Source organism: Anas acuta, chromosome 3, assembly GCF_963932015.1.
Source record: "Anas acuta chromosome 3, bAnaAcu1.1, whole genome shotgun sequence".
Lineage (NCBI taxonomy): Eukaryota > Metazoa > Chordata > Aves > Anseriformes > Anatidae > Anas > Anas acuta.
This window is the reverse complement of record NC_088981.1, coordinates 80,115,273-80,136,553: the sequence shown is the minus strand read 5'-3', so window position 1 is coordinate 80,136,553 and position 21,281 is coordinate 80,115,273. Positions and strand designations below refer to the sequence as shown.

General features: G+C 37.9%; 1 protein-coding gene across 1 annotated transcript in view; it reads right to left on the bottom strand.

Moving 5' to 3' along the window:
• The window catches only part of MDN1 (midasin AAA ATPase 1), a 91,561-nt gene that overhangs the window by 24,673 nt on the left and 45,607 nt on the right, over nt 1-21,281 (bottom strand). Inside the window, exons 48-75 of the mRNA XM_068677968.1 lie at nt 20,164-20,366; nt 19,682-19,902; nt 18,593-18,706; nt 17,875-18,007; nt 16,772-16,881; nt 16,112-16,245; nt 15,241-15,401; nt 14,759-14,879; nt 13,440-13,650; nt 13,067-13,298; nt 12,274-12,400; nt 11,173-11,343; nt 10,825-11,039; nt 10,349-10,730; nt 10,099-10,208; nt 9,205-9,901; nt 8,550-8,711; nt 7,429-7,702; nt 6,137-6,372; nt 5,396-5,491; nt 5,052-5,146; nt 4,314-4,438; nt 3,066-3,212; nt 2,672-2,781; nt 2,172-2,245; nt 1,745-1,940; nt 425-584; nt 115-261 (exon numbers count right to left, since the gene is read on the bottom strand). Of these exons, the coding sequence (XP_068534069.1) occupies nt 115-261; nt 425-584; nt 1,745-1,940; nt 2,172-2,245; nt 2,672-2,781; nt 3,066-3,212; nt 4,314-4,438; nt 5,052-5,146; nt 5,396-5,491; nt 6,137-6,372; nt 7,429-7,702; nt 8,550-8,711; nt 9,205-9,901; nt 10,099-10,208; nt 10,349-10,730; nt 10,825-11,039; nt 11,173-11,343; nt 12,274-12,400; nt 13,067-13,298; nt 13,440-13,650; nt 14,759-14,879; nt 15,241-15,401; nt 16,112-16,245; nt 16,772-16,881; nt 17,875-18,007; nt 18,593-18,706; nt 19,682-19,902; nt 20,164-20,366 (5,164 nt within the window). The remainder of the gene's footprint in view (nt 1-114; nt 262-424; nt 585-1,744; nt 1,941-2,171; nt 2,246-2,671; nt 2,782-3,065; nt 3,213-4,313; nt 4,439-5,051; nt 5,147-5,395; nt 5,492-6,136; nt 6,373-7,428; nt 7,703-8,549; nt 8,712-9,204; nt 9,902-10,098; nt 10,209-10,348; nt 10,731-10,824; nt 11,040-11,172; nt 11,344-12,273; nt 12,401-13,066; nt 13,299-13,439; nt 13,651-14,758; nt 14,880-15,240; nt 15,402-16,111; nt 16,246-16,771; nt 16,882-17,874; nt 18,008-18,592; nt 18,707-19,681; nt 19,903-20,163; nt 20,367-21,281) is intronic.

Below are 21,281 nucleotides of genomic sequence, written 5' to 3'. Positions count from 1 at the left end.
ATTAATGGCTCAATGACTTCAAGGACATAATATTATCATGTATTTACATGTACTGGCAAAAATGTAAGATGCTTAAGAACTTTTAAAACAAGCACATTTCAATTCAAAGCTCACCTGTTTTAGCAAGGGTTTTAAAGAGATCTGACAAAGCCCGTTGCTTCTGCATCTGAATATGCTTGGCCTCTGACTTCTGCTTCTCCTTATCTGCTGTCTGATCAAATGTTAAACTCTGCAGTTCCACTACAGAACCAATGATATCACCTGCAAGGAAGACAGCAGGGAAAGTTAAAATATGAAACGCCAATGAACACAAACCAGCCATAGGAATATAGTCTAGGAAAGGAATCGTGCATCTGCATTTTTTCCTGATTCCACTCATGTTATAAAGGTCAATTAAAACACAAAAATCACAAGAATAACTAACCTGTGAACTGGTCAAGACTTTCCAGAAGACTTAAGAATGGATTCTTTTCTGTAACTGTTGCACACATTTTCTTCATTCTTTTAGTAAGCTTGGGCAGGCGGTACTGAAGAGATTCTGTAGGAAATGTAATGTCATCCTGACATTCTTCCGTTAGTGTCTGCTGAGAAAAATGAAAGAAACAGTCCAATTAGACAGCCTAAATTATGCATGTATTATCTGTCCACTAAGTCAGAGTAAACTGCTGCAAAAAAGGTGTAAGTTCTGCATTCACCTCAAACCCAACAACTTGCTCATGCAGTCCTCTGAACAGTTCAGCCCAAGCATTTGAGGAAAATCGCAATATCTGTATGTCAAGCATGTATTAACTCTGAAAAAAGCCAAAGAAATCAAAGATGTTGTGGCCCTACTTTTTTAGCTGTTTGTCACGGCCTCTTTTTCATAGAGACTACTGCATTTAGGTCAACTTCCTCAGCCTTCCAAGTTCAAAGGTAGGCAGTCATCTTATCCTATATAACTAATGCCCTTAAGGCATTAGATAAGAACGCCACCTCTTACTTTCCACTAAACACAAATTTAACTGCACTGCTAGGGAAACAATGAAAATGGTACACAAATACAAATAATTAAATTACAGAAGTGATCCCCCAGCATGTCAAAAGCTATTCTTCAGGAAATAGCTAGGATATTTAAGTTTGCATGCATGTCCCTGCGGTTTCATGAAGTCTTCATTTCTTAAACATGTGAAACCAGCAGCAACCCTGTTAATGATCAGTGACAGGCTTGAAAAAAAAATGCACCTCCCTGTCCCAAAACCAAACCCACACTAGATTTTGTCTCAGATTTATTTTTCCTTATCCATCATCTTCCTGACTGTCAGATGACAAAAGCAGAATCAGTCACCCTCCTGCTCCAAAGAAAGCTAAAGCCTTGGAAATGAGAGTAACTGAATATCCCCCCACATGAAGCAGGGCAGTATTAAATGTTAGTCCCAGTCAGTGCCACTGTACCAGCAGGGAAGTAACAAATTGCTGCAGACAATATAAAGAGTAACTTAGAGATGAAATGTGTAACTGCTATCGCCTCTATGTTAGACTGTAGATATTGTGCCAAACTAATACTGAACGTACTTGTCTTTCCAGGCTGTATTCCCACCCACCTGCGGTGTTTCATAACACTCAACACAAAAAAGACCAAAAAGTCGAAAATATATTCAAGAGACTTGACATTTATGTAAGATTTTTCTGCATAAATCAGTGAAAAACACACAGATGAAAATATTGAAAATATCCTTCCCACACTTAAAACAAAGAATACAGTCACCTTGTCAATATCTGTTCTAGAAGACAGAATTTTTCTTAATGCGTTGCTTAGCCTCTGAATTTTAGTCTCTTTGTTCTCAGATTCCTCCTGCTTTTGCAAACAGTCCAGCTGCTCTTCCTTACCAATTTCCACCAAGGCAGGCCGACATGGCTCATTTAGAACAACTTCAAATTTCTTCATGAATTTAAAGAGAGTCCTAATTACAAAAGGAAAGCAAAACAGTTACTGGGTGTTCTAGCCCAGGAAATCTCTCAGCTCCTGGAAATAAGTGTTTCCACTGTGTTAAGGGTACAAGGAACATTCCTGCATTCAAGTTTAAAATCAGAGAAATTTAGAAAGAAGGTTTGAAATACAGTCATACATACAAATACTGCTATTTATTATCATCAGTCCATAACTGGCTCCTTAATTCAAAGGTATGAGTTACCTGCGTGTTTTTTCAACCGATTGTTTAATGGCCCAGAAGCTGACGTCATTCCACTTCGAAATTTTCACAAATTCCTATTAAGAAAAGAAATAAACGGTGGGCTTACTTTTACTAATATAACGAAGTGTTTGCATACAAAAGATGGTCTTTAAAGCTGATCATCTGTGATGAAACAATGCATTACATTTTAGAGCATGCACCAATAATTGCATAGTTGTCTTGTTCTAATAATTACTTGTTTATGCTAAAACTGCTGCGTAGCCAAATGTGAAATCCAAAGGGGCTTCACAAAGGGGCTTGGTAGATACCTCCATGGCTAAATGGGACCAACCAAACACTAAAGACTTTCACCAACTCCTTGCCTAAAAAATATCTTCTTGACAAAGAAAAATATGAAGTATAGCAGGGATTTCCATGGCCAACAGAGCTATTACACATAAATTCAAATAACTGCTCTACTGTTCCGATGTATAATCAGATTGAGCAAAATTTTCTTTTACCTTAAGTTCCTTTTCTATAGGTTGACGAAGTTCAGTGATTCTGGTCTCAACACACTCTGAAAACTGCTTATAATAATTGTATAAATTCCATAGGATGCTGCACAGGATGTCTGTAAGGGACAAACAATGAGGAGCTTCTTTCAAAACAGGATATTCTTCAGTACCAACAGCAGAAATGTAGCCTAGTGGGTTTTTTTGTTTGTTTTGTAATTGTGACGCTTAGCAATATCAAAGGAAGGGGTTAACAGACCAACAGTATTCTTCATGAAAATGAAGAAATGCATCATAGGCTTGCATTCTGTTTGAGCTCTTAGTCATCTGCCCAGAAAGCCTGGAATATAATGACAAGGTGGTTTTTAAGACGACTCCAACACACATTACACTGATAACTTACCCTTTTCTGGTACCTGAGGCATCAGTAAGACGTGGCAGTGGAAATCCAGTAGCATTTGTAGTCGTGCATGAAATTCTCCCAGCGTAGATCCTTCGATGAAAGCTTGTAGTGTGCTGACCAGCATTTTTAGGCTCATCTGCTCAGTTTCTGAACATTGCACCAAAAATATAAAAGGGTGAGAAAACAAAATAAAACTTTACATGAAAATTGTTGACTGGTCTTTGTGACCTTGTAATTAAGTATCAGGTTTCTATTGAGGAAGTTTCAAAACAAACTAGGAAAAAAAAAGGAGGGAGAAATTCTAATTTAGTAAGTAAAACCAGCAAAGAATACACTGCATAAAAGAGGAGGCAGGACAAAAGAGACAGTAGTAAGATAGCACTGAGGAGGCCAGCTATACGCCCAATTTGAGTGAACACTAAGCATATAGAGAAAACTTGATATTCTTTACAAACTTTTTCAGCCATGATGAAAAACTATATGCTACAAATTAGTTGCTGCCAATTCCTTAACACCTCAAAATCAAGACAGAAACGAATCTTGGAAAAATCTAGTAGAGAGTAGTGTCTTTAGAGCACTGCCTATGGGAGAAAATACTGGAAGATGTAAAAAGAACCCAAGGATCTTAATTTGTCAAGGACGTTAATTAGTCAGGAGATTGGAAGAGCTTTGCCTCATTCCAAAGAACGTTATTTTCATCTTCACAATTTCAGAAAATCTGGGAGGGCTAGGGACTGAAAGCAGTATTTTTTCTTATTTTACATAATTTGAACACCTGTGGACAGATTTGCTAGGCACAGTGCATACCTAAAGCACACTTACTGTAAGAATTTTTTATGCTTTATACAGAATACTCAAGCAGCTCAGTTAGAATATGAATTGTGCTTTGTGCAGTTAAGAAGTGAGATGCCTTTTCCAGCTGCAGGTGAAGGCTTCCAAACCTCAGTTTACGATGTTCGTATGTCCCTGACATGATTACTACCACTCTACTTTCTTTTAGATGCCTTTCACAAGCATCTCTCTTTTACACCCCCACAATGTTAGTCCTATGAACTACACACACGTTTTCAGAAAAAAATACCACTCTATATGAAAGACCTTATAGAGGCATGGAATTTATTGCAGAGCAAAGGGGACAATAACTCCACCTTCAAGTGCATAGTTAAACTTGGTCATTTGAGAGCTTAATTATGCATCCTTAGTAATTGCTGCAACTCTGCCACATGTTTATATAAGGATAGCACTTGCCTTCCATGTTTGCCTCGGTGTGTTCTTGCACATACTTCTCAATCATCTGATAGACTGAGAACCAACGCTTTGTGGATTTCTCTACATGCTGCTTCATAACATTGTCCAGACTTACTGACCAGCAACTGAAAACAGTGAGAAAAGAAAAAAAAAAACAAGCTCATGAGTCATCTGGGCTCCAAAACAACGCAAACTTATTCTGTTTCTGCTACACTAAAGGAAGATTTTAGAGGATGAAACAATCTGCAAATATCCTTAATATACACACATTCAACTACTGAAGATCATTACTTTGACAGTAATAAATATGAGATAAGAAATGAAGGAACTACAACTGTCAAATAAAACCAGTCAGAGCCAGGTTTCAAAAGAGTTTTCTTTCACAAGATGTGAGGTAGACTTTTGGAATTCCTGATTGTGGATTCCTGATCCCAGGATTAAAAACAGTAGTAGGCTGGGAAAACAGAATGAAGTACTCCAGTTGTGTCCTGTTTCTCTCCCTCCTGAGGCATACACATATGTACACATATGGTCACCATGAAAGACAATATGGGGCTGGACATGTTCTGTGCCAGTACAACTACCTTATTTGTTTGGTTTTATACCTGTACAAGGGCAGCTACACACACAAAGAAAGGAAACGTTTCACGATTAAAGCAATAATGCATTGCAACATGTCTCCATATTGAGACAGAAGCTTAGTTCTAAGAAATAGCAATAGGGAAGGACAGTTCTTACTTCAACTCCAATCTCCGCCACTGAATAATCAACTGAGTGACCAAATCAAGATGCTTCCGCAAGGACAAAGCTCGACTAGCGTTTTCCTCCCAGTCCTGGCAGAAAAATAAAACAAACAAAAAACACAACAAAAAATGTTTATCTTTATACAAAGCCAGAAATCAGTGTCTGAATAGCACTGTAATACCATTATTCACTCCTTAAACTCACAGCATGGAGCAATTCACTTCCCCAAACCCTGGCAAGCACTCAGATTTTATTTATTTATTTATTTTTAAATCATGGTACCAATACAACTAAAGCAGCATGAATGAGAAAATAATTTCCCTTAGCTCTCTTCTTACCTGTGCCTTTGCAAGAAGAATTTCTAAGCCATTCAAGAACTTTGAGAGAGGACTAGATAGTGGAAAACTCTGGATTCTGTCCATCACAACCAAGAGCTGCAGAATGAAAAACGAGTGTTCAACCTACAGCATTTGATCTTCAACAAAAGCAGCCATGAAGCTAAGCTGATTTTATTAGTATAACTCTACCCTGAAAAGAGGTAAGAACATTTTTTTTTTCAACTGCTTCTTCATTTTAGTATTAGCTCACTAGTAGTTCAATAAAGCATTCTGAAGGAAACAAGCAGACCTAGTAATGTTAAGAGCTCCAACTGATTATATATTTCTGCATTAGTCTTCAAGAAGTAAGATTCACGCAGCCCCCCCTTAGTGGTGCCGAAGATACCCATTTTAAAGCACTATGGAAAAAAAGCATTGTGGAAAAAAAAGGAAGCCCAAACAGCAGAAGACATCAAGAATCTCTGAAGTACTGCAGATTGAAGACCAATTAAAGCTGTAAGAACAGACTACACAGTGAACATCACTTACCATCTTGTAAATTTTAAGTAAAACTGAACTGCTAGCAGTCCTTAAATTCACCTAATAAACAGGTATGACTTCAAAACATCTGCGTAAGTAATACTAACATCTGAGTAAGCATATGCATGCACAGGTCCTATGCATATCTTTCCATGTATTTACACACAAAAACAATGCTAAAATATTTTTGTTTTTCCTAAACTTTTGTTGAGTTATCCTTACCTGCAGTAGCACTGGATGCTCTGGCCATTCCTGCAGTAACCTGTTTACTTCTTTAGCAAAATTATCAAGCACAGGTTGGCACAGCCGGACTTGCTGAATATTAGGATGTTGGTAAAAATCATAGGGGCCATCTTGCTGTAGCACAAGATCTGACGTTAGTTCCTCAAAAAAGGTATTTTGAAGAAGTGTGCTAAGTAGAAGTTGGCTTCCCAAAAGACTATCATTCATTTCAGCACCTAGGAAGTCAAGAAATAAAGACATCTTGTGTTTTTTTTTTTCTTCCCCAATTTAACAGGAAAAGTTAATTTGGTTCCTGCATTCCAAACCTTAGCGTGTTATGTATTAAAAAGGTAAGATTTTAACATGCATAAGCAATAAGGTGAGATTAGAGGAAAAGAGGCAAATTTGAAGTTTGCATCTTCTGTTTTATTGATAAAAAAATAAATCTAAAATCTATTTTTTTTATCTATTGATAAAAAAATCTTTTATTTTTATTTTTATTAAAAATTTTATCTATTGATAAAAAAATAAATCTAATTCTGCAGTCCAAGCAGAAAACCACAGTTCCTCCATTCCTAAGTTCACATGGAGGGGATATTTACTACCAAATTATTAGCAAGACTGTGAAAAAAGTAATCCAACAAAAATGAACTAACGAAAAAAAAAAACAAACCACACTCACATACATTACACCTCAGGTATAAACACAAAAATATATTATTGTAGAAATAGCAGTCCTCTTGCACTATCTGCTTCCTAACTGCATGCATACACCTTTAATAGAACTGAAATACAGTTCTGCTTTGAGAAGTGATGAAAAATATTATTCTGACGTCTTGCACACACATTGTTATGATTTTCACATCAATTGTGCCAAAATTCAAAACAAATGCATCACTTGTTTTTGTTCATTTGTTTGATTTAAATTATAGAAGCTCCACTGAAATCAATTTCTTTATGAACTTCATTTTAAATTTTACCTCTGGGAAATTTCTGCAAGTGCATAATCTTCCACAGAATTATGCAGATGTAAGTGATCAACATTTCTGAATATGAAGTAGGTTCACTTTACTCTTAAACCGTGTTCCATTAACAAATGAAAAAAATTCAAAAGAACAAAACAAAGCCTTGCTTGACAGTTCTGAAAATGGGACAAATTATTTGGAAAAAGGAAACTATTTTTGCACACAGCCTATAATATAGGTCTATTTTATGATTTGCAATACAATTTATTTGTAACAAATCATTACAAAGCTGAACTTGTACATCTGAAATGTTGCTAGCAATCTTACCAATTAAAGGATAGTACTGTGACACCAGAAATGCGCCAGTCTGATAGCAGGAAATAAATGCAGTGAAATAATTTTTAGCTTGATGCGAAGGCAGACTCTTTTGATACCACAGAGATCGAGCGAAGTTTAAGCACAACTGCTGATGAACCATCATTACAGTTTGCATCGAGCTCTTGGACAAAAGGGCTCTGTCTACTTCCAGCTGGTCTTCCAATGGATCTTCAGTTTCCATGTTTTCTTCTAGACTTGCCTCAGCTGTGATATCTTCAAAATCCTACAAATTGCATTATAATTAAGAGATCAATTATAGTTTCTTCCTTTAATGCCCCTCCTCTCCTCCCCTGTACCCTTTTTTTTTTTTTGTACTCTCTGGCACTGCAACAATGTGCTAACACTAATGATTTGGAGTTGGCATTCATATAGGTACACGACCTGCCTCACAAACCAGAGGTCAGTCTGAAACAGAACACAGGCAAATAGAACAATTAAGGGCATAAACCACAGCAGGCAGAAGAGTGCAGTACAGTGAGCTCCAAGCTACAACCAAACACAACCTCTTCCAGAACAAGCTTTAGCAGTCATACCTGCTGATAAACCACTTCAATGCTGTTTGATCACTTGGAAATCTGAACTATTACTTCTCAACCTCCTGGCTACATGTTGATGCACAGAACTGGCTCACAGCTTTGTGCACTGCACAACACTGCCTGGTGAAGTCACTTCAAAAATTGTTCAGACCAGTTAAACTTAAAAACAAAAAAAAAACAAAAAAAAACAAACCTCACAGCTTCAACACAAATATTTAATAAAGGAGATTTAAGTTTTTCACAGGCAACAAAACCTCAGCAGACCCTACTTGTTAATTGAATCACATTCCAGAATGTTACCATTAGTAATCATATTTTGACTCAGCTGTGTAACTTAGGATAATTTAGCTAAAAGGAAAATAAATGAAAAAACACAGTACTTAATATCTATCCATCCTAAAATCTAACACACATTTCTGTTTTGGCTTAAGAAGATGTTTCATTCTTCATCTCATTTTACTTGTAACATGCATTTTCAGGAGCTACTTCGGACATAAATTTTGTGTTTCTTCATTATAGAGTTTCTGTTGTTACCTTTTCATGAAAAGGAAATCGCCTCCTAAATTCTTCCTCCTCCTCCTCTTCCTCACTTTTTTCTTTCCCATGATTTTTACTTCTGTATCTGTACAGACTGTTTTCCATTGCTTCCTGTTCTTGGGCACGGCGTTCCTGTTCATCCCATTCATTTATAATTGACTGGAAAAACAAAGTAACATATTATTATAAAATATTATGTTTAAAATCACCTCAATGCCTCATATTTTGATAAGGCAGCATCTATTGTGCTTGGCTCTTTCCCCCCTCTGCAGTCTGCATCAGTATACAGCAACACCATCTAATCTGAATGAAGATTTGTAAACTCCTCTCACAACAGACTAAAACTGTGCAAGAGAGTGCTTGGCCAAGTTATAGCCTGTCTTAACCATTTCATAGAGAACTTTTCCACAAAGTTTTGTGTATTTTTTAAAATTTGTTTTGTCGTTGTTGCTTTTTATCAAAATCCTGTAACCGTTATCAAAGCCTGTAACATTTAAAGCCCGTAAACATTACAGGCTTTGAGTTCACACCTCACTAAATCCAAATAAGCTAGCATAAAAATGTTGAATTACTTCATGTATGGAAAAAGTTTAAGAACATGATACTGATGAGTATCAGTGCAAGAATCCTGGCCACTAGCGCTAGATGTTACCTGACATAGATGTCTAAAAAGTCGCAGAGATTTCTGGTCCATCTCTCCTCTGGACAGTACATGACATTGAAGATGTAACAACGCGTTCACCAGGAGCTGCTCCAGGGTTGGGCAAGGCTTCTGTACTTCCTCAGATTCTCCTTCAGAGTGCTTCTGAGAAAACTTTTTAAGTCCATGAAGGACCTCAACTGAATTCACTGAGCATAAAATTTCTGCACGAGCCAAGTACGTGGGAAAAGCATGACCAACAGATGGAAATGTCAACAGAGAAGTAAGGAGGTTGTTGAGATCAGCTGGACGAACAAAACTGTTGAGCGTGGCATAAACTTCAGAAGCCACTAATCGCATGCCGTGTTGTAACTGCAAGATGGCAGCTTGCAGTGGAATGATGGCATCAGGGAAAGCAGCATACTCCTCTGCCAAGTGTTTTCTGAAGTGATGGTGAGATTGTTGCCAGGATGTTTCTTCATTTAACAATTTTTTTATTGCCTGGAGTGATTTTGGTCTTTCCCCACCAAGGAACTGCAGAAGGCGGGCTAGAAGATCTTGGACTGCAGAAACCCTTGCTATGCTGTTGATGTACTGGTGAGCCTCCTGGTACAAGCAGTCGTAGAGTGGAGCTGGAGGCCTGAAGGCCTTTTTTCTGGAGAGACTGCTTATTTGCTCATTCAGCCTTTGCATTCTTTCCTGCAACAGTCTGTTAAGAAATAACAGTTACCAGCTCAGCAATGTACATGTAAATGTAAATTTCTCTTTACCACCTCAATATACAAATCGCTACTTTCAAATCAACAATCAACAAATCAACACAGATTGTAAAGCTGTGAGGAAAACTGAACCTGAGCAACAAAAGAAAGTTTCCAGCCTAAACGAGTTAAGTGCCTGAGCTGTTACCTGAGATGGGGATGAATATAGTTGCTGACTGCTTTGTCTTCAATACTTTTTCCTGTATGCAGCTGGGATGACAAATCATATGTTTTCCATTCACACTCCAGCTGGTCTAACTAAAAAGACAAGAATAAAGCTTTCTCTGAGGTTCTGATTTTGGTAACCAAGTACGTACAGCATCATCTTGGACACTAAAAGAAGTTATAATCCCAGAGTTCAAAAATCATGACCGAGAATTGGCCAGCTCCACGCTTACCTCTTCTTTGGCATACTTGAGCTTGTATTCTCTTTTAATAGCTGGATCAAACCGGGTCTGTGGAAGCCACAACTGGATCTGCACTAAACCAATGTTCACCCAGAGGCTTCCTCGCCAAGCTGTTTCTGGTAACTCCTTAAGCCCTTCCCTAAAGAACTGCTTCAAGCAAGTCAGCAGGAGAAACATGAATTCTTTAGGAAGTAGCTCCTGATCAGCGATGCTTCTAAGTATCTTGAGAAGGTACTCATATGCAACAAGATCCTTGAGGATGAGCTTCTCACAGTACTCCAAAAATTCCTCTTGAAGATCTGCTGGAACCAGATCTACCAGGCTGGAGAGTTGTCTGCACAGCATTATTCCTTGTAGTCTAGAATCTGTGTATCTGGAGACAAAGGAATGGAAAAAGTTCACACATAGCAAGCATGCTTCTGCAATATGCCTGATTTAAATAAGATCTTCCATACGTATGTTAATACCTGAAGTCTGCTGTTGAAGCAACAGCCAGGTTGGTCCACAGTGCTGTGCTGACTTCATTAAGTTGCTGTGCTCTCTCCATCCATTCTCCCAGTGTCACATGGGATGAAGACAGAACAGGATGTCCACTCACATCCCACTGGCTTATCTTACTGCTGCTAGTTAGAGTTTCAAAGAAGCACTTTGAGAAAACTGCTCGGGTTAAAATACCTGGGCCCTAAATTAAGAGATGAAGAGTTAAGATTGTTCAGATGCAACTTGCACTGAGTACGCTAAAATTTATAACATTGTTTGAGAAAGCTGTTAAATTAGTAAAGTGGTCTTGCTTGATTAGGAAAGAAGAAACGAACCTTCATAGAACAATTCAGATAGGATTTAGAAGGGATCTTTTCCTCTGTTGCAGGCAGTGGTCTCCAAGTCAACCAATAGTCTGGATCTGTGGTGAAAGTACTGTTCCAAAAGGATTCTAGTGCAGCATGAACCAGTTGAGATGACAGAATAGACATTTCTTCAGGTGACACCTAAAGAGAAAGAAAAACCTGGAGTTGAGGATAATTTACAGGTAGTGAAAGAGAATCAAGCAGGACAAAAAAAAAAAGAGCATGACACTTCTCTAGTAGAGATAGTACAAGATATTCTTTAAGGTCTGTTTCAAATTTGCAAAGGTTCACTCAAATCTCTTCTCAACAAGAAAAAACTTCGTGAGGCCTGCACTGGCTCAACCCGTTTCTGTCTGCAAAGTACTCTTGTGTTTAAAGAGAAAGTTTTCAGAATACAGCCACCAGTCTAACTCTGCAACCTTTTAATATGATACGCAACGTTGCATAAACACAAGATAAGTAAAGCTACCCCATTTTCTACTTCAAAGCATTTAAGAGCTTGCTAGTTTACTGAAAATTGCAGGAATGCAGCCATCACTGTATTATTGCTAAATATTAATTGACCAGAATTTCACTCTACAGGAAATAAATCAAATAACCTTCTCAGTCTATTTGTTTTGCAACAAAACCCAAGAAGTTTAGAGGCATAGGAATACAGGCAAATACTTTCCAGCATAAAATTATTTTGAGTACATCAGTATAACCAAGATGGCACCTACCACTCAATTTCCTGTTTTCTACTAGGTCGTAGATGGATAAATGGAACGAGTATCAACTGAATATCAATGTAGATCATACAGAATGGCATTATAAAATTAAAAATAAGCACATCAAAATCTAAAATAATCACGTGTTTTTTGTTGTTTTGTTGTTGTTTTTTTTTTTTTTTTTTTTTTTTTTTTTTTTTTTGGCAGGTTCACAGTGAATAACCTTTTCTACTCTTATTAAAAAAGGCAACAACTACTGTCAGGTACAGATGGAAAAACTGCATGTCAAAATCTTAGAGATACTTAGTTTGAAAAGTCTGTTGAAAACTTCTGCAAAACTAATTTAAACTAAAACTTTTCTTACTTCACTAAGGTGTACCAAGTGCCACAGTCCAGACAGCTGGTGGGAGGCAGCTGGTGTCAATTTCAGAGCAAAAGCTATAAGCTGAACTAAATCTGAACACGTGCCTAATTCTTGACTGAAGTTCTTCCTGTAGGAGATAAAAGAAATACAACATAATTAATGCCAAAGCAGGACACACAAATCATTTATATAATGAAACAAACTCAGAACAACAGACAAGGCCACAAGAATAAACTAAGACTGCCTGGAAGGTTAAAATCATAGTATTTAAAGTATTGGAGATGAACAAGCCTCTAGTAAATACCCAAAACACTCGCACCCCTTGCAAAAGCTAGAAAAATCCAAATTCACAACTAAACAATCTTCAGCAAAACATACAAAACTGCTACCAGACTCTTACATAAAAGTTTTTATTTTTCAATCATTTATAATCCATTCTACTACTGATGAAGCTATTGCTGGAGTTAAATGTTTTTACACCAATGGGCTTGGACATCAGCATTCCCCTATTTGCAATTATGAAAATCAGTTAAAAATACTTTCTCAGTAGAACACTAAACAACTCTTTCAATGTCATATCTTACAGCTGCATGCAGACAAGGAGCATATGTGTATTTATACACATAAATACAAGCGCGTATGCACACATTCAGATATATATATGCATATACGCAGTTATATGTACAAAACCTCAAATTTACATGCAAATCTAAAACACTGAAGTTGCAGCCTTTAGCTAGGGATTCAGACTCTCCTGAAAGGAGCACAGAACTTTTTCCACTCTCCTCCTTACCTTCTTGCACAAGCCTTAGCCACGTAGTCAGCTGTCAGTTTGTACTGCCAGAGCACACCCATGTGCTCCATTGCAGGCCACAGCTGAACCCGACTGCAGAGCTGGACTAACGTGGCAGAGTCTAACTGGTTGGAGACAGTATCTTCAGTGAACATTTCTTCTGAATGACTGTATTTAAGTCCCTCTGCTCTCAGTTGTGAATGTACAGCTTTCAAAAAAATCTTTAGTTGACCTGTTTGACAGAGTGTAAAAGGCACATAAATGCATGTACTATGCTTCTTGCCGGAGAACACTTTACATCCTTTCTGTTTCTATATAAATATGATGCTGACAGCAGAACCATCTTGTTAGGTTCTTCAGAAGTGTTACCTACCCAGACTAACATCTTCTAAGTGATTAGCTCTAAGTATCAGGCCATCAGCTTGCAGCAATGCTTTCTTCACCTTCCATCCAGAGGCAGCAGTTTTCAGACAGCACATTTTTTCCTGCAATCTACTTTCTCCAAAGGCCAATTTTGACTCTAAGATGTTAAGTGGCTTGCTGATAACTTTTAACTGAGAAAAACAATCCATGCCCAGTGTATCCTGAAATATGGAAAAAGTCGTTTGAACAAGAGGTGATTTGTTCCAGCAATGCTAACAGAATAAAATCCGTGACTACAGTCAGAACTTGAAGATTTCAAATACATAAGCATGCAACTGAAGTACACGTAAGCCAACTTGCAACTACATATACAGCTTAACAATTCTTTTGCAGCCTTATTCAATACACTAGAGATGGAAATTGAAATAGGAGGCCACTATTGCACCTTACGATTTTTTTGTTTTCTTTTTCCTTCATGAAAATACTACATATATGTTATGCAGACCAACCATGCCTCAACATGGCAATTTACCTAAACTAAGAGCAATAAATATATAAATCAAAATTGCCAGAAGAATTATTTTAATTGTCACTTAAAATAAATTGTCACTTGACACCTGCAATTAAATACATTTGGATACCTAGAAAAAAAATTCCTAAAGCTCTCAGTAAGCACTGAATATTCTTGAAAGTCTCATGAAGTAACTGTATTTTTGAACAGCTCAGTATCTCTGAACAATAAGGCTGTAAAAACCTAGATCTAATACTAATCACCAGAACGAGTAATCTACATGTCTCCTTGTGCCCTGTTTTAAATAGGGACTTACAATCTTTGGAAAAATTTACTGCGAGTTTTTTTTTTGATGAGACCAATTACTAAAGTTAGAGAAAAAACTGTCAAATTTAAGTGGCTTTGGCTTAAGTCATAAGGCAGTCCTATCTTATGTCGTGTAAAAGGAAATACACGGTCTATTCCATACACCCATACGTTCACTAAGTAAGCAAGTGGCACGCTGATATTCACAAGTCTCCAGATCTGAGCAAGCAGTAATATTTAATGTAGTGATGCAAGTATGAAAATAACTGCTATCTATACAAAAGCATAGTTAACAGTAGAAACGCTACCTGGATAATTGATATATGTCACAAAAAAGATGTATGTTAACATACACTGAAATTGCTTTTTTAACCATTCTATCAAGTCCAAAAGGAATGCCTTTTTGCTGGCCTGGAAAGGAAGTGCTTTCCTTTTGTAAGGACTAAGGATCGTTTCAAAGGTATTTGGACATCACTGGAAATTCTTATCTTTTGCAAGCAGAATATCAATACCTTAAAAGGAAGAGGTCTTCCTAGCGACTTTTGTAATAGCTTCATATTGGCAGAAATACCAGCAGGATCAGCCAAACAGTTCTGAATCTGCTGTGAAACAGACTGGATTTCCTTGGAAACCCTTGGAGGAAAAACAAAAAAAAAAACCACCTCAGAAGTTTGAGTAAAAGTTTGAGTAAAAAAAAAGGATGCATATGAGAATTTTATTTTATTTTTTTTTAATCTTTCCACTACAAGTACAGAAAACGAGTAGAAATTCTAGATGATCATATGGCCAAGGAGAATCCCAATGCTTAAAAATCTGAAATTTAATACTGAACAGCTATATAAGACATTGTACTTTCATTACTAACAGAACATAATTTGTACACCAACAGCAAACACTAATTAACTATAATACTTAAGAAAAAAAAAAAAGGGAGGGAGAGAGGAAGGGTAATTTACACTATCATTTAACACAACTAGAGATCAAAGCCACTCACTTGTGCTGGTCTGATCCGATAAGCATCTGAGGAATTCTGTCAATGAGATGTTTCATAACCCAGTGCCAGTGCAAAGACAGGAGAGACAGCCCCGGTGAATCCACTGTTACGGTGTCAGAGACTGCCCAGAACCGGTCACGCCACAGCAAGCAATACAAAATCTGATGGGACAGAAAGGTTAGTAATGTGCTGAGCCCTGCATGTAACAGAGTACTTCACACCTCAAGCAAGAGAAAATTAAAAATCACTGCCACTTCTGTTAACATTTCAGAATCATGCAATGCTTTATTCACAACTACAACTCAACACTATGTTCTCTAAAAAAGCTGTGTGGCTCTGCTGCAGGAACTACACAAGTGAAACAATCTCTGGACCAAGTTTACAATGCTGCTGTTAGATTTTAGAAAAATTATCCTCATGGTGTGAAAAGGGAGCAGAAGTGAACAACCCCTGTGACCTGCATGTCTGCTGTCCAGGTTAAGACAGCTGTATCCGACCTGGATGTGGATACTCCCTTTATCATCAGTGGAGAGAAACAGGCACTTCTATGGCACAAGTCATACCATCCTAAGCAAAGAAGGCCAGACGATAAAGTTCAGCAATGGATATCTACATTCGAGGAAGGAAAGCTCCTACACAAAGTATTTGCAGGCTGATAACCTACATTCCATACAGAAGCAGTGAGAAGACAGAGCAGAAATACAGCTACTGAAATAAACTGAGTACCCCATAATTATTTGCCTCATTTCAGGCATATTCTGAATACCAATAAAAGCACTGTAGTTTATTTCATGGTCCCTGAAAACTAGAAAGTGTTCTGCAGATTGATTTCACATTACTTCTACTAATGTAGTACGAAAACTCTACTCACATCGTGCATGTCATCATCACTCAAGGCCACCTGAGTAGACTTCACCCAGTGAAGTGTAAACACATCCCAAAGTTCAAAGAAAACAGCAAGGTTGACCACAATCGCATGAGGAAGGGAGTTGTAACTTCCTGGATCTGAAGTTTGGAGAAGAGGGAAAGAACGGAGAGACTGAATAACCCATCCACATGAAATGTCAACTTAATGGGTGATTTTAAGAATCACTAGGTATTCTTGGTGTTAAAAACAAACAGAAAATGAAAAAGATCTAAGATTCAAAGTAACAAAATATTCCTTTGCTATTTGCACAATTGTCTATTGCCTCTATGCATTTAATATAGTAAAAAGAACTCTGCTATTCAGATTAGCCAAAGACAGAACACAAATCCAATTTCTCTCTACTATCTTCATGAAGTTTAGATAATTAAGAGAAAGACATGCACTCATCTTGTAGTAGAGGCTGGACAGGAATGCTGCAGCATAAGGTGTATCTAATTTAAGAATAATGTGTTATATATCATTTTAGTCCTCATCTGACAGCTTCACATTCACACAATCAGGATACACCGTATTTAAAGTGCCCATTTCATAACAGTGCAAATTAACTGTATTTCAAATTGGCTATAGAACCAAAAGAAACAGTGAAAAAAGAAATCAATCCACCTTTACGGAAATCTAGAGACATTCTTAAGGCACTAGTTCTTGGCTTCTTGCTAGTAATCAAAGTCTTCTCAGTGTACCTCCTTCTTTCTCGGTCAAGAAATAATACTGCCCTGAATTAAAAATAAAAGTTATTAGAAATCCAGCATCGTTAACTTAAAGCCTTTGCCTTATTAGAGTGACGAACTACAATGTGACATTAGGTATTACGCTATATCATGAAACAACTATCAAATGCAGCGTAACTAATTGCCTGAATATGGCTTCAGCAGAAGTACACTTCACAAAAAGCAGACTCATTACTTCACCAAAGGAAAAAGCAGCAGGATACTAAGCAGATGCAATGCTAACACTTGTAGGGTAAGTGAGCAGCTGGTTCCTTATACTGTAAATATAAAGTTTGTGTGCCAGTACTTTTTCTTATTAGGAAAGTTTGTCCAAAATATCAGACATTTCAAACTGCTGCTCCCCCATTTTTATGCTTTGCTCTGCAATTCTGGTTTGTCCTAGGAATGGAGAGCAACTTTTTACACAGGCAGATGATGACAGGACAACGGAGATTTAAATCCTTAAATAGGAGATTTAGATTAGATGTTATGAGGAAATTCTTCACTCAGAGGCACTGGAACAGGTTGCCCTGAGAAGCTGTGGATGCCTCAACCCTGGAGGTGTTCAGTGCCAGGTTGGATGAGGCCCTGGACAACCTGCTCTGGTGGGAGGTGTCCCTGCCCATGGCAAGAGGAGTGGAACTAGACCAAGGTCCCTTCCAGCCCAAGCCCTTAGATGATTCTATGATGCTCCAACCTACAAAGAATATTGGGAATTCTGCTTCCTTGTATCAAGTGATTGTTTTAAAGTCCACAGCTACATAAAGCAGGAGCAAAGAATTTAAATATCCATATAAAACCTCTGCCAGGTATTTTAGATAACATCTGTTGAAACCTAAAGACATACTTGACAGATACCACAACTGTTTACAAAATATTGAGTACAGTCAGTGGCCATACCAGCTACCAGCTACTAGGAGGAAAATTAACTTTATCCTAGCCGAAACCAGGACAAGAGAGTCTTTACAAGATTTTTTTTTTTTTTTTTTGGTAACTCACCGGTTTGATACAGACTTCAAAAGGATTAGAAGCTGATCTGTGTGTTCTGTTTCTGTATCAAAGTTCACTGAATTCCTAATAATATCCAGAAATTGCATATTCCACCTTGGGTCAAGAGGCATCACATGCTCGTCTGGAAAGGCAGACAAGACAAGACGCATTGACAACATTATTGGGTGAAAGACTTTCCTCAATCCCCTGTCTCTACATGAACTTTAGAAAGAGAAAGATGGAATCCTAAGAGATTTCACAAACTTAACAAGCTTGGAAAGGAAACCACGGGCATCAGTTCCTTGTAAATCACAAGCCTTGGTATAGGTTTGAGATAGGTCAGCATGCTAAGTATTAGGAAAAAACCAGAAGGCCTCAACTATTCAGTCAGAACAGCGGTAGACACATGCAACACTCTTAAGAACGTTGCTTCCTAAAATCGGAACTGTAGGACTACACCGAAGTCACAAGATACACAGTCAGGATTCCTTGTTGTAGCACCCTCATCTAATTTGCATTGGATAAATGCATTTAAATGACATATTTACAGTTCTTGACAGTAAGAATAGCTTTGTTCTTGGATTAGTTTTCCCCAACAATAGCGATGTGCAGTTAGAATTGAGCCTGTTTTATTACGCATATTTCCTACGTAGGGATGCAGTGTGTTCAGAAAACAAAGAAAGGAAGCACCGATGTCTTTTATCATAATTTTTTTTTTCAGAAGTACCTGTCATACTTGGCTGTAGCAACTTGATCATGTTACTGATTCCGGATGAGAGGGAACTGGCATAGAAACTACCAAGGGCTACAGCACCCGCTTCCACCTGAGTCCGCACTAGATCTGCAGATGAAGAACAGAGTGCATACATCTAAGAGAGCATTTAGTTCAAATAAATAAAATTAACTTCAACTGAGCCTGCACAAGCAGCCTGAACCCTGGACATATGCCAGTTGAGCTAGTATTTTCAATTAGCTCTAAGAGTCCTCAAAAGCAGTCGAAATATCACAGCCAAACAGACAAATCCAGTAAAGAGTTCTAGTTAAAATGGTGATAATGTTATTAAAAATATGGTTTGCGGAAAACCGTAAAATGTTACCTTCAAATCTTCCTCTCAGTGTATTTTTTTTTTTTAATTAAAAATCTGTAAGAGCATACTTATCATTAAAGTAACCTTCTACATTTTTTTTTTTATTATTATACAGACACACCTGTCTGGAAAGACAGCTCTGTCTTGATCATGTGGGGACAACACAGTCTGAGATTTCATGGAACATAAGACAGTTGTCTGTGTGAATTACTTGTACTAATACCTAACTTCTCCACAAGTTTAATACGATTAATAATAAGCAATGAAGACCTCACCTCAGCTGCTATCCTGAATATTCAGGCAACACAGCTTCAGGAAACCTCAGTTCAGCAGTTCCTTGACTTTCTAACCATTTGCATTTTAACACCAAATAAACAGAAGGCATTTTACTGTTTTTACTATCACTACCAAAAAAAAAGTGAAGAGAGTATCATATTTTCTTATATAAACCAAGAGGCATCCAAGAATAACTGCATTTTAGAAGTAGTACAAGTTATATGCATGCTCAACTAACAAAAGGCAATGTTTAAGCCAAAATCTCCTCCTGTCCCTAACATGCACAACCAGTTTCTGTCTCTCCCTGGAGCCTCAAACCTTTGATTTAGTATGCTGAGAACTTCCATACTAGATCATTTGAAAGGTCTGGATGTTTTCATTTAAGACTTATGATTTGTGAATATACAATGAATCAGCCTGGATGCAAAAAAGAAAGTTAAATAATTACATACCTAGTCCCTGTGGCAGATTTTTGGCTAAGTAGTTAAGCCATTTAACTCTCAATGTCCAATCTTGATTGGTTGCCTTTTCTATGAAAAATTTCACTGAAGCCTGGAGGACTTCCATTTTATCCATCCAGTCTGCATCTATCTCAACAGCACTGAATCTGAGATTCTCAGGATTAGCGGACTGCATAATTTTCTGAAGATCTTGCAGAGTCAGTGGTAGTGTCCTGAAACACAAAAAGGAGTGAAGACCAGCAATCAACGGCTCAAACTATCACTTTGACTTTGCGAAGTGCTTGCCATGCAACTGTCTTTAGGCAGGAAGATAACGATACAATAATTTCTCCTTTCCCTTCTTGAGCTCCAAAGCCAATTTCTAACTTCAGATCAAGTTTTGCAGGGAACAATGACAATATGTATGTGAGTAGTACCGCTGACATGTTTCATATAAGTTTATTAGATTAAAGAAAAAAAAAAGACTTGCCTACCTGTCGTTTTTAAGGTTTAGTCTGTTCAGACAATACATTAGGACCTGTCCATCACTTCGGACAGTTGAAAGAAGTGAGTCCTCAGCTGTAAACAGACTCATAGGTAGGGAGTCCGGCCACAGCCCCATTGCTAGCAGGGAGTCACCACAGATTTCATGGGAAGCCAGAGATGAAACATGCTTCGTAACCAATTCTAACACAAGCTACAACAACAAAACAGAAAAACAAAAAGCAATTATAAAAATCATACTCAAACACACATTCAAGTACAGTATCTCAGGGAGCTATAATTAAATGTATTTACTAAGAAATCATTCTAAACCAAGGGATCTACAAACACTACATAACCTACATGATGAAGTACCATAAAACTTCAACCATAACTGCAATAACATACTGTACATTTAAAATACGAAGTGAATATTGCTGTCTCCAGATGACAGTGTGCATATTGTTTCAGGCTGGAGTTTAATCAGTGTCAATAGCCCAAACTCTCAACTGAAGCTATTAAAGAAGGGCAAGACTCATAATTCAATTGGGATACACTCTGGCTCCCTTATGTTGCAAGAGCAAGCCACTGTCTACAAAGTGGTGAACAAACCGTATTTATCCCCTGGGGGAATATCTCAATAAGCAAATTCCAGATAGACAGTTTTCATGCAACTCTCACCTCACCTCTTTTTCTAGTAGCATATCACCAGGCTGAGAAAACAGAATCATAGAATGGTTTGAGTTGGAAGGGATCATCTTGGGGGTCTCTTCCAACCTAGACGATTCTGTGATTGCGATCTAGCTCCACTCCCCCTGACATGGGTAGGGACACCTTCCACTAGACCAGGTTGCTCAAAGCAAGTTGGGGCAAGAGAGTTGGGGCATCCACAACTCTCTGGGCAACCTTTTCCAGTGCCTCTCCACCCTCAAAGGAAGAAGTTCTTTACAAATTCTAATCTAAGCCTACCCTCTTCCAGCTTAAAGCCATTGCCTCTCACCCTGTCACTCCACTCCCTGACAAAGAGTCCCTCCACAGCTTTCCTGTAGGCCCCCTATTGTAAAACAACGTTCCAATCTCCTCTGAGCCTTCTCCTTTCCAGGCTAAAGGACCCCGACTCGCTCAGCAT